We start from the raw sequence: 14,366 nt of genomic DNA, 5'->3' as shown, positions 1-14,366 counted from the left end.
CCACATCAGGTTTACATAAATGATCGGAAAAATTAATTATTTCTAAATTTTTAGTTCTCATACGACCTGTACACTTATCCTTTTTTTCATTCAGACATACCCAAACTGTCCCATTTTCATTTTGTCTATATTTTCTGAATTGATAACCATTAAAAATTGCTAAAGGCTTACCTTTTGTTGTTTCGATTATTTCTATTTCTTGGCCTACTGCATCTGTGCCGGAATACATTTCTTACTCTGTGTTGCCTATCACGTTTTGTCTACAACTGATAAACACATGTATCGAAAAACATGACTTGCCCGCCGTAGTCACAATGTGCGGTAATAATCATTATTATCGCATTGACATCGATAATGTTATAAAAACGTTTATAAAAATAACAGAAAAGAAGGAAAGTTTGGTTTTACTCTAGTTCAAGTTATTATTATTAATATTAATATTTTATATTATTATGTCAGTATTGTAAAACCAGTTCATAGGTATAAACAAAATAGTGACCGCAAGTGCCACCAAAAAGGTATTGACCGCAACTGTGCCGACCGCATCTGTGCCGACACCGAGAGGACAGGACCCCGCGAACGTCAGGTTCTATCCTGTGCAACCGTCAATCAATATATTGACGGACGGTACGGGAGAACGGCTGGACGTTTCGGCAACGCTGGTAAACACGAACTCCAGTCAGATATTCGGACAGCCGTCCGGGGGTATTTTGACAAGCCCGATAGCAAGTCAAAAACCTACGGATAACCTGTCGGATTACTGCGGCTATCAGTCGACCATGCAATAGGGACAGTCCGCACATCGGGTAGAGAGCGATCTGTTTAAACCCTTTAAATAGCTGACACAAACGTCCCGGGTAAACAAAACGAAGCACCGGATTTGCTATCTCGAGATCCGGCACTCGGCCCCCCCATAAACGAAGACCTGCTTGAGGAAAAATTGATAGGCCCACCCACAACGCCGACGACCAATTTTGATTTCGAAAGGGGTCACATTTTCAGGTTAGGACAAACCACTCACCGCAATCACACTCGGAAAGTGGCAGTCTTAGGAAGCTGCGATCCGCGAGATGGTTGCCGGTCTCAAGTTAGGTGGCCCAGCGCGACACACGGAGCGCCAAAACGAAAATCGACACGTCTTTTCGGATGGCCTCTTACGTGTGAACACCGGCCCTAGCGCACCCATCGTGATACCCAAATCCAAAACACAGCACTTGATATGGAGGTGTCACAACCACGTCCTATCTAACCACCCAGGTTGGAAAGAGACGTACAGGGCGGTTCGACAACGGTACTATTGGAAAGGTCAAAAAAACGACGTGAGGTTATATGTAGGTGCGTGCCACGTGTGCGCGTGTACGAAACCACTAAACTCACGTCCGAACGACCCAACGCAACCTAAAACCCTGAAACGGTACCGATCCGAGGCGGTCCGTCTGTTAAAATGTAAACTCAATTTTGTTATTAGAAAAGTTTTATTGACTATATTTACACAAATAGAATATAATTATCAAGATTTAATGCCTGGTCTTCAGGCTCGCTAATATTGTTACGAAACACTTGATTGCTGCTCCGGAAGCTCTTGGTGATGGTTCCGCGGTATTACTGACTGTGGCCTGTGGTTGTTGGTGAGTCCGCGTGGTTGTCCCGGTATTGCGTCTAATGGCCCCTGGCGTAGTATTGGTGCGCTTCTGTCGTGGTCTTCGGTAGTTGTCCGTTTCGTGAGTCGACTAGCTTGAGTAGTGGTGCGCGGCGTACAGGTCTCACCAAATAACGGATAAATCTGTTATGTGGAGCGCCCCGGAGTGTAGTCTGACAACTCAATTAAGTGCCGTATCACTCGTGCTAGAGGTGGACAACTCAACTAAGTGCCACCTGCACAGACTATACACGGACAACTCAACTAAGTGACGTGCAAGTCCTGGGATATGCGTTGCTCGCCGCAAGTTTCCAAGGTCGGTAAGTGTTTGGACAACTCAACCAAGTGCCAATAGTTTACGGGTAAATGTTCCAATATCTCGGAACTCCTTTTATTCAATTTTATATTATTGGTATAAAAGGAAAAAGGAAGGTATCCTCCGGCTGCTGTTCTTCGCCCTTATACGATATGGTCGGCTTGCCGCTCGCGTCACTTCCTTCCATATTTCATGTGGCGATTGCATGTGTTTGCCTGTGAGGCGATTACCGGTTCCGTCGTGAGCGCGCTCTCTTAACAATATTTTGTTGCAGTCGTCGGTATGGCTCCGTAACAACCCCCCGCCAACCATGGGAAGTTATCAGTGTCGATTTGTTGGGACCATACCCACGTTCCGGTAAGGGGAAATCATACATACTGGTAGCAACCGACTGTTTTAGTAGGTGGACCGAGGCTTACCCCCTTGGAACGGCAACCTCTAAAACAATAATCGAAACACTGGAACGCGAGTTCTTCTCACGCTTCGGTTACCCGCGCGTGTGTCTCAGTGACAGCGGCTTCCAATTCGTGTCGAACGAAATGTTAAACGCGTTAGAACGTTGAGGAACACAGGGTTGGACAACTCCGATTTACCATCCGAGGTCCAACCCAGTCGAACGCCGAAATCAAGATCTGAAAAAAGGTTTGCGCGCACAGCTTATCGACGGCAACCACAAATGTTGGGACACAAAACTACCCGCAATTCTATTTTCGATACGGAACAGGTGTAACGAACACACATGCTACCCACCCGCGGTCCTCGTTCTCGGCAGGAAATGCAAGAGACCCGGAGATTGGGCGTTGTCTAACTCAACACCAGTCAGTATCGGAAAATCACAGGAAGAGAGGGTAGCGCGGGAGCAACAAGTTTTATGCAAAAAGGTAGGGGTACATCGGGACACCGGTGAAGTTCAGCAAGGGCGACGTAGTATACTACAAAGCACACCACCTATCGAAAGCACACTGTAATTTTCATGCCGGATTCGCACCGAAATGGTGGGGACCGGTAGGGTAGACGAAACAAGTCGGAAAAGGGGTGTTCCAGACCGACCAGCAGCCACCGCGAAAAATACATGTGTCTTGCCTAAAACGCTCACCCTCGGGACAACAATAAAAGATATTATTTTCTTGTCTTTATTTTACTTACGTCACCACGTCCACAACAATCGATTGTGTATTTGTTTTTTTTTCCCCACTGCAATGATAATGTTTACAGACAACATGAGCAGCCAAAACGCGGAGAAGTGGCAGCAGGCGGCTCGGACTAATCGACACGGACCAACCAACGACGGCCGCTCAGGTCCACAGGATGACCACGCGTCAACTGTTGCAGGACCCGATCCGGGCGGCCATCTACCGTCGAGGCTGGGATGACCGGACGGCGGACATTCAGCGGACCTTACAGCTGCAACCAAGTTCTACACGGGCGCCGCCAACCACATCACCGACCACACCAGCGAGGCAGCCGCAAATGGCGATACAAAGGTCGTCACAGCTACCAGCGCCGAGGCCGCCACAACTGCCAGCGCCGAGGTCGTCACAACGGACGACACCAAGGCCGGCAGCACAAACGGTGGCCAAGATGGTAGTGGTGCGGAGCACCAATCCCGAGACGAGCCGCAAACCAACACCGGTACCCGTTACGTCAGGGACGACCGTCATTCCAACGATAAAGGTGAGGACGGAGGCACAGCAGGTATGGCAGCGGAAGAAATTCCAAAAGCTGAAGGAAAAGAGACAGGCCAGGGAGCTCACGGAAAGCCTACAACACCGGCTAGCTAAGCAACCCGTACCTGAATCTGATCCCGAGGCCGCCTGCCAACCACCGTCCGAACCCACACGGTCGACAGCGATGGAGATGGACGCACCGGCGACAAAGGGTGAGACACCCGAAACCACCAGCCAGCCATAACTAACCCTAGCCGCCCAACCGGAAACACCCACCAAGGACGCTTGGCTAGATGCGCCAGGTCTGTCGCTGGACGGGTTGCCGGAGATGGAATATGACAAACCATTTTTCACTCCAGTTGGGTCTCCGAACCGACCGTAAGTATCGCCACAGGTACGGCGAGCCTACCTCAAGCTACGGCAAGAGGTAGCGCAAGCCACACCTCACACTAACACCGGTACAAGTGCACCACGGGTGACTACGACGCGACACCGTCGACTATCCCTCCATGCCGCAAAGGCTAGGTGGGACGGGAAGACAAGTCGCGCTGCACAAGCACCGGCCGGCGACGAATCGTCCGTTATTTTTTTTTGGTTTGTGGTTATCCCTGGTTTGGTCTCGTGACTCAAACACCACCATCACCTCAAGACCGGCTCACCGTGACCCTCATCATCACCGTAGCCGCGTCAAATTTAAATTAACAATTTTGCGGTAAAAATTAGCTTTATACGTCAATTTAATTTAATAATTAAATACATTTACATGATATCAATATTTATTACTTTTGCTGTCACAGAATTGAGAATTGTGTTTTAGACATTGAGATTTTACTGCTGTACCATAAGTATAACTAAATGTAGACATGCAACTTCAGTAAAAAGAATGGCTGTAAACATTATGCTGTATCTATTAATTCACAATGTGTATACAAAATACAACATCAATATACTATATAAAATAATATATATATATTATTATTATTATTATCTCTTATTATATTATTAAGCAACCTTTGGTGACACCGAGTAGCTATTCTATAGGATTACCTTGTGACTATCGAGTACAAAACCAAAAACTCAAAGTAATATAATATAAGTTATTGAATTAAAAAAAAAAGAAATATGTATAAATGCATATGCATAGTATACATATGTAATATGAAAGGCAATAACACTGCCTTTTCAGATATATTTTGTTAAAAAAGAAGAGACTATTACTACAGGTGTACACTAATATATACAAATACATCAATTATAAAATGAAGTACATAAGTTTATGTTTAATTAAGTATAAATGAACTACATAACAGAGCATACTTTAGACAACGCAAGAACAGTTGAACGTTGCTCATTGAATGTATGTTATAAAATATTCAGTATACTATAATGGATTTATAATCCACATCAGTCAGTCTAAATATATTTAACATTTAATATTATAAAGTATGTTTGAGTGAATTCAGTCCAAGTCAGTGTATCGAGTTAAATGGAACTGAAAACATACAGGTTTGAATGTAAATTATGAATTTGATTTAATAAGTATAATTATGTATGGGTTATTTTAACAGACACGGAATTTAGAATTGTTTAATCGTCGGGTTCGGTTAAATCGAATTTCTTTATGATTCTGGTGTGTGTATACTACAATCCCTATCAATAATTGTCCACATATAATATACTTTACTACATTAAGTGTGTATAGACTGCTTGAATGAAATGTATTAAAAGTTACTTTAAACTATAATATAGTGCATAAAGTTAATAACGGTAATCATCAACATGTCGGTAGCATACATTATGCGAATACACTGCAATGTCTGAAATATCTTGTTCAAAATTATACTAATATGAACATAATATGGACTACACATTGACACAATATAATGAATTATGAAATATAGTTAAAGAGTAGTTATCTATGTTATTATGTGAATATTGTCTTACTCATGTAGATCTATGTATTAATGTACCACCTAACAGAGTATACATTGAACTATATAAATACAGTTGAACGTTGCTCATTAAAATAAAATCCAGTATAATATTTGTGTCCAACAATTCTCAAATCTATAATATTGTAACAGTATGTTTATTATGTACTGTCTGTGAGTAAATTCAAACAACAGAAATGTGTTAATGTTCTCTAGTTAATGTCGGTTTAATTTATTAAATAAAAATAAACAGTTTATTTGAAGAAAATAGCTCTGTCGACGAATAATAAATGTAATTAGACCTAGAATTTAGAATTGTTTTTTGTGCGTTAAGCTCTATATACAAATATTTGTTATTTAAAATTAAATATTAAAAATATTGATACATTTATTGATTTATTTCAGCGTAAAAGGAATAAACAAAAAATATTGCTGATGCTGCACAGCGGGACATTTTTTAACCCACCTATTTTTTTTTAATTTTTAATTTTTGAACATTAATTTATAAGCAATAAATAGTATTATGTTGTAAAAAAAGTTTGAAAAAAATAAAAAACTAAGTTTGTTTGCAAGACGGGTTTTTTCATTTATTAAAATCTTATGCCCCAAAGAGTTAATTGGGAAAAATCATTGATCAAGTGGCAAAATCTAATTCATTTGTGATGAGGTTCTCAATGCACAGTATGGACAAAGCGTTAAGTTTTTCTTCCAATAAGTTTGCTCGTAAATACATTTTTATTCTTTTTAGCGAGGAAAATGACCTTTCAGCAGTGCAGTTGGATACTGCCATGGAAAGAAACATTCTAAGAGCTATGAAAATATTGGGAAATGTTTGCTCTAGTATTTGTTCAATAAACTGTTCGAAGTTGGAAATTTCATACTCTTTGAAATGCAGTACCTCAGTTAGAAAATTGTCATCCAAATCATCTGTAAGCATCTGTAAATGTTCCGCTTTCTTCAAAATTATATCCGCTTCAAAATTGTTCAAATGCTGTAAAAAATCGAATCATTTAGCCACTTCAGTATAAGCCAGTCACCTTTTCTTTAGTTCAACTTGAATGCAATCCAGTATTGGGTAATATACATTTATACGTAAGCTATATTTTCGTTTTGCGGTTTCGTTTCATTCTTTCGTGTTTCACCCGGTAAAAGTGACTTAGTTTTGGCCCGCTTCATATCAATTTTATATTCTTCTGAGATTGATTGTCTGGCTTTGTTTAATCAAACATCACTTCATTTCGTAATTGGATGACAAAATCTGTCAAGGATCTATAAAGGTGGACAACGGTTTCTAAATGTATTTTTATCGATTGTAACGATATACTTGTCGCATTAAAACGTTCTAATAACGTGTTCCAAAAAATTGTCATAAAAACAAATTCGAAATTGTTTATTTGATCTATGTAACCTTTTGATTCACTCCGAGTCGCAGGTTTCTCCATCATATTGTCTCGAATTTTACTTAAAAATTGTATAACATCCGTCCAACATGTAGCTAAACTTTTACATGCGTCGTGTTTACTAGACCAACTAGTGCCCGTTTCAGTACTGTTTGACCATTTTTCAAGCTACTTGTAAATATATCCCATCTAGAAAAACCATAAAAATTAAAATTATAATTACATAAATGAAAGTTGATGCATAAAAATACCTATTAGTAGAAGCGGCAAAAAATGTGAATATGAATGGTATTAAAAAATGCTGGAGCTTCAAGAACACATTCAGCAGCGCATGAGCCAACCAAATTCAGAGAATGAGCTGAACTAGGGACATACATGGCCAGAGAATTATGTTTGACTATTCGCGCTTGTAATCCAGTATATGCGCCGGGCATGTTACTCGCATTATCGTACGACTGTCCTCTGCAGTTGTTTATGTCAATTCCAAGATTTTCCAAAAATGAGAGAACTGCGTCTTCCATGTTTTCAGATTTATGGCCTACTCTTGGTAGATAGCGCAAACATCGTTCCACTGGAGTACCGTCTTTCACATATCTCAAAACAAACGATAACTGATCGATGTGACTAATATCAGGAGTAGAATCAACGATGATAGAGAAATACTTGCATAGTTTAATTTCATTTACAATTTTGTTCGTTACATGTTTGGCTATCAAGTTGATAAATTGATCGCAAATTGTTGACGATAAATATGACGTATGACCCTTACCAGAATTTCCCCGAGTATTAAATATGATTCGCTAAAAATGGGTCAAATTCTGCCAGTAATTCCAGACACATCATGTAGCTGCCGTTATGGGACGATCCAAATCGTTCATCATGTCCTCTGAAAGCAAGCCTACGACTGCTAAGTTTTTTATCACTGCCAAGACTCGTTTAAAAAAGTTTTTCCAAAACTGGATTTCAGTACCAATTTGGGAACAAAGCGTATTATCTATCCTTGCATTAGCTCTACTTCTATCCAATATGGCTTTTTGGCAAATGTGATGATCTTTGGAATTTTCATGCGAGCTCAGTATTTGATTAATATTTTCCAATCGTTACATCCGTCTTCCTTCGCCAGCGAAGATTTGCCTCCAAATAATCGACATGGCATACAAAATAATGACTTCTTACTGGGGGTGTATATTAAATACTTTCGGTCGTATTCTTCTCCATTTTTTAATTTTCTTTTGAAATTGTTTTTATTCAGAGATCGAAATTTTCCGTAAAATATTCTGGTTTTAGTAAAATCGCAATCTAAATTTTGATTAATATCTCTAGTCAATAAAATTTCAATCGTTGTATCCTTAATTATCCACTCCGCTGGATCACTACTTACAAAACCAGAATGGGTAGCACATTTTCCTTCTGGTTCAGGTAGTTTGGATGCTTCAGCAATCGGCTCATGTTGTATGATGGAATCAGAAGGATTGCTTTCGACATTAGTGGTTGATGTAGGCAGATTTGGAGTTGGACTATTCACAAAATCATCACTGGTATTCATAGCAAGGTATGCATCTAAAAAAATAAAAAAAGTAATCAAAAAAAAAAAACTGAAAAATAACGTGTACAAATGAAAAAATATGAACCTTCATTTTGAACTTCGACGTTTTCAATTACAGAAATTTCGTGCGCTGATATATTTCCTGACTGCTGCTGAAAATAATCATTTATTCTCCTAGTTTTTTTCAAAACTTCTTCTTTCTCTTGTCTCTCTTTCGCCTTTTTTCGTTATGCGGCGCCACTTAATTTTTTTCGAGTAGTAGGAATATTACTCATTTAAAAAAAAAATTCACAACCAGGCGTTGATTCAGAAGTTAAATTTGGAGGTGGTCATTTTTTCAAAAGAACAAAAAGATAATACACAATAAAATAAGGTGTATGTGTGCAAATTGAAAATACTATAAATTTTAAAATTAAAACATATTTGCTTACCTACGTACAGTGGCATACACTTATTTATTTTTTTGTGGGGGGGGGATTAAATTATTTACATAATATGTTTATGGACAATTGTAAAAAAAATTTCATAAGGTCTATTGTAAACTAGGTCCAGTTTTTTCAATTAAAAATGTATGCCACTTCTTACGTATAAATATGCAGTAAAATATAATATACATCATTATTTTTAAAATTCCAATTTTATTTTAATAAATACTTAAAAGTTAAAGATATCTAATAGGTATAATACAATACAATACAATATAAGTTGATTACAATAGTAATATAATATTAATAATATTATATACTTACGAATGATTTAATAGACCTCGACGAAGTATTGTTGTACTTATTACTACGTTCACAGCAAAATAAATTGAAAAATAATATGATGGATACTTTTAGTTGTGTAACACATAATCAATTCGTAGTCTTAATAATAAACCCAAATAATGTCATAAAGATTACGATTGTCACCATGTCAAGTATAGATGTATATTGTATAATATAGTTTGGAAATAATCCTATCTTTTTGTCAAACGTTGAACATTCAAACATTTCCGCCGATTAATTTATTTACATTTACTCGAGGTTTATATTAAATCGATAATAATTTTGCATTATTTTTATTTAGCGGCTGCGTATTTCTCATGCGTATTGTGTAACGCAAGTTATAACAAGAAACAAGTAGCCATTAATTTTTTTAGATACCAAAAATTATGAGTACCCCATTTGAATTCCTTTTTTTTTTTTTGTTCATAAAAATAAAATAATTGCAGCCCCCTACAAATTGCCGCCCTAGGCTCGAGCCTCTCGAGCCTAATGGGTAATCCGTCATTGATCTAAATAAAAATAGGTAGGCGTACATAGTGATAATAATAAAAATGGATGTGCAAGTTTTTAAAGGTATTTATATAGTTGTTGCAAGTGCAACGAAGGCGAAATTACAAATTCTCTACTATCGTTGATCGGAAAACGCATCATTTTTTCTTTTACATCAATTATTTTAGATGACTGAAGATGACCGATTTGTCTTGCTTTTTGTATATTCAATAAACTAGAAGGACACGGTTTATCAATAAATTCTGAAAGCTTGTCATACGTTCAATTATTATAATATTATCATCTAATTTTGATGTAGCAATGTTTTTTATGACAACTATATCATTATTGTTCATTTTTACACAATTGTCACAATTATTTAGTTTTAAAATAAACGGTTTCATTTTCCAGCCAGTGAACTGCGGTTTATTAGCATCAGCATCTAGAGTAAGTGGCCTATTTTTCAATTTACGCCGACTATTTAAAGGTCCAAAATATTAGAATCACGTGCAGGCTGTTCACTTTGTAACATTTTATCCTCGGCATGTGGCCTTGCAGTTGTTGTAGTGGTTTAACTCCATTTTTTATTTTTTATTTTATGGATTGCATATAACTTTCAAAAGGAAAGGCAAAGAAGTTAATAATAGACCCAAATTTTTTTGCGTCATCGGCCAAATGCAAAATAACATGTATATTATGGGACATAAACATTTTTCCATAAATATGCCCAAATTTTTTTACAAAATGAAATATTAAAGATTTTGCATACTGATTAAATTCCTCAGTAATATTGTTAATAGACAGAATTCGCATTGCAATGCAAAACTCCATAAAATGGTTGTAGACTTCATTACTAATAATTCCTTTAAAAACCACCATGCCAGTGTACATAACTGATTGTCTCAATTCAGTTGTTTTCCAACGGTTAGAATCACGTATAGGGTGTTTTTTACTGTTTTCATTATGTGATCGTTGAAATTCACAAGGAATATATTGGCCTAGTTTGTTTAATCTTTCATAAAGTATGGATAGTAAATTACTTGGAAGATTTAGACGGTGTCATTTGATTCCTCCTATCCAAAATCTTAATATTTTCTTCATCACACCAATGCATAAACAATTCATAAAATCAAATGGAATTGAACGTATTATATCAAATTTAGGTATCCTTGTGAAAATAGTTTCTCCACAATGAAATTCTGGATCAGAATAGGATACAAAGTCATCATCCATGAGGAAAATAGACACTTTTGTTCTCATTTGATCATAGGCCAACTGTTTGACACCCTTTACATGAATGTTTGCAAGTATGACCCTTAATATTTAAAATAAAGGATTTGGCAGGTGTGTCGCAAATTATAGCAGCAAGTATAACATGAATTTGTACATTATTATAAACAAAACCAACATTTACTAGTTCACACAATTCATCAATAAAGTTCTTTAAGTATTCGTTACAGTCATCTGGTTTAGTTTCACCGTGATATGAACCAATTATAAAAACTTTTGGTTTCTCTATATGTAAATTTGAAAAGTACCCAAGTACTGGCCACATCTGACTGGATGTATTTTTAGATATGAGTAAGCCAATAAATATTCAATCTCATTTTTTATTCCAAAATGACAGTATTCACCACCTTTAATAGATTTTGATGATATAGTTGTTGGTGTGTTTAATAATGTACGAGCATCTTTAGGTAGATTACAAAATAGATGGCATTTTAGTTACTAATTATTAAATCATTCAGAGCAGACTGTGTTATACTATGTCGAATAGCTCAACAAGCAATTATTTTTTCTGGATCTGCACTAGTAGTACTACAAGGTATGTCATTATCAATATCTGTGTTAGAACTACTAAAGTCTTCAAAACTGTTATAAGGTGTATTATTTGAACTAACATCTTCGTTTTGTACAAATTTATTAAGAGTGGGGGTATGGGATGTCGAAGAATAAGATAATAATGTTGTTTGCGCACCGTCATGGAGCTATTGAAACAGTATCGTTAGCTGGCCGTACGACACTTGCGGCGGGTATTGGTGACTAATATAACCTGTGTGTTAAGAGGAGTAGGTACCTTAACCAATTACGATGCTAGTAATAAATCGTACACAAATTGAAGGTGTGCCCTTGTGGCATTAAACAAACTTATTATTGCCAACACATACAATATTATACGGTTACCGGTATTTTTCCCGAATCAAAATTCCCGAATGGACTTTTTCCCGAATGGTATTTTATCCGAAAATCCGAAAACCCGAAACCTTTTTTACCGAACACCTTTTACCCGAAAAAAGTATAATAACATAATAAATGCTGTGGCGTTATCATTAAATATTTTAAAATCGACAAATTATAATGCATATAAAAATAAAATTTATTTAAAAAAAACTAAAAAGTATAATAACATAATAAATGCTGTTATCGTTAAAAACAAAATTACAAAACAATATTATGTGCGATTGCCCTCAGAAATTGTAACGGCTGGTATGTATTAAATTCAGCAGTAATGGACATTATTCGCTTTTGAAAATCCCGCCATTTTCTTTTTGGTAGTGCTCTAACTTTTCGTCCTAAACTCAGCTCCGCGATCATTATCTCAGCATCTGCTTGTTCTTTTTGGATCTCACCGAGAGCGGAGTAAAGATCTGGATGATGTTTTCCAATAACAAGCTGGAAGCGATTGTGCCACCCCTCACTTACATTGTTGGTTTTGTGTGAACCAGTTAGAGCGGCTTGGTGCTGATTCCAAATTTCTGGCGGATAACGTGGAAGAATTCCTCGTCTTCGCCCTCTAGCTATTACTCCTACAACATAATTTTTTTCAAAATATTCCAAAATTGGTAATAAATCTTCAGGCGCGTCATTTTTCAAAAGCGAGAAAATGCGAGGTACTTCAGCCAAAGGTACGAATGCCAACGCTAGCATCATATGACTGTACATTTTTAATGAACGATCATCAGGGTCATTGTATGTGGCTTGAAGACCAACAGATTGAATTTGTCGATACATTGATTGACCGAAATGAAAAAAGCAACAACTGAGAGGACAATTTGGATAAACTTTTTTACAAGCGTTGATTATAGATTTTTCAAAGTCAGTCATGATCTTAGCCGGTTCACAAACAATCCTGTGTTCGTTAAATGAAGATTGTACTGCTCTTAGCACAGTGGCATACTGAACCGTTTCTTTTGACGACAACAGTGCATATACAAATGGAATAGCAACTGTGTCATGAGCATCGTGTTGTTTGCATGTTCCCAGAATCGTGAAAACTTGTGTGAAAATAGTGGGACACACCTAAGAATTATGAAACAAAATCATATTGTTATATAATTACATTCAATGCCTACTTCAATAGATAAATAAATAAGAGATATTAATAAGAGATAATTAAGAGATATTAAGAAATGAAGAATAGCAAGTATCAGAATTTCAATAAAACGTTTAATTTTTCAAATATTAAAAATCTTAAGAGACATTTTTGTTAAACGCCGTGTCATGACACCCGGACACCGTTGTTCGCCGCGACGCTCGCGACGTATACGACGTATACCGGCGTACCCGTACCAATACACCACTGATTAACACATCATAGACATATACCTAGGTAATAAATTAATAAATATAATAAAATCCATCAAACCTTAAAAGTCCCGTCTAAAAACCAGCAATCACTCCGGGCCAATAATTCTAAATTTCTCCGAGTCGAGAACACAACGACTCTACCTTCATTGACGGAATCATCATCAAGTGAATCTTAAATTAAAAAATGTTCACCCGTAAGCGTCTTTTGATACCGATCGGGAAGTGTACCAAAGTCATTAAGTGTTTTTGGATTGGGCTGCAAATTTTTCCTTAGGTATGTGTAAAATACATAAAAATTAAATTGGATTCGTGGAAATCTGAAAAAAATAAATACCTCCGGACTTTACGCATTGATTTTTTTAAATTATCACGGTTAGGTAGTTGACTGAGAACCCCGTCAGATAAGCCAGCCATCTCTGTACGTAATATTTGAGCAGGTGGTAGTTGTGGTTGGTCCTCAGCTTTCCGCTTCATAGAATATTTGATGATCTCTGCTTCACACTCTTCTTGGTTGGGAACATGGTCGTGATCGTCCAACGTTGATTCTCGTACAAAATAATTTTTATTTTCAAAAATATTGAACGCAGTAATAACTCTTGCTTTGCACTCTTTTTTACGTAACTTTTGACATTCCCAGTATGTTTTACCGTTGTCTGGTAATTTAGAACGCACATAAATAAAACCTCCACAAATTAATTTTGTTTCACCCAAAATTTTAATTTCAGCCATGGTGATAGATTAAAATAAAATTAAAATGAAAATTAAATATTATATTAAAATAAAAGTATATAATCTTATATTATTTACAATAAAATGCACTGGAAAGTATAACGACGGTCGATAGCACTCGAATAACGCGGCTTTACGATTACAACGATTACGTTTTACTTGTATACCATAGATTGAATAGTTCTACTAATCTACAAACGATAATAATAATAATAATATCGGTGTAAAATATAAATCAGCGACGGTAAAGTGCAATAATTGCAAACATGCGATTCTACATGTGCCCGTTTA

At 36.8% G+C, this 14,366-nt stretch overlaps 1 protein-coding gene across 1 annotated transcript; it reads right to left on the bottom strand.

Annotated features, from left to right (window-relative positions):
• Positions 1–12,152: 12,152 nt before the first annotated feature.
• Positions 12,153–13,529, bottom strand: LOC111041581. Its single transcript, XM_022325887.1, has 2 exons — positions 13,405–13,529; positions 12,153–13,058 (listed from the first exon to the last, which is right to left on the bottom strand). Exon 2 carries the CDS (start codon positions 12,861–12,863, stop codon positions 12,198–12,200), a length of 666 nt encoding a protein of 221 aa, XP_022181579.1. The 5' UTR covers positions 12,864–13,058; positions 13,405–13,529; the 3' UTR covers positions 12,153–12,197.
• Positions 13,530–14,366: the final 837 nt, after the last annotated feature.

This window comes from Myzus persicae, unplaced genomic scaffold, assembly GCF_001856785.1.
Source record: "Myzus persicae strain clone G006 unplaced genomic scaffold, MPER_G0061.0, whole genome shotgun sequence".
In the NCBI taxonomy this organism is placed as follows: Eukaryota; Metazoa; Arthropoda; class Insecta; order Hemiptera; family Aphididae; genus Myzus; species Myzus persicae.
This window is presented reverse-complemented; position numbering and strand designations above follow the sequence as displayed.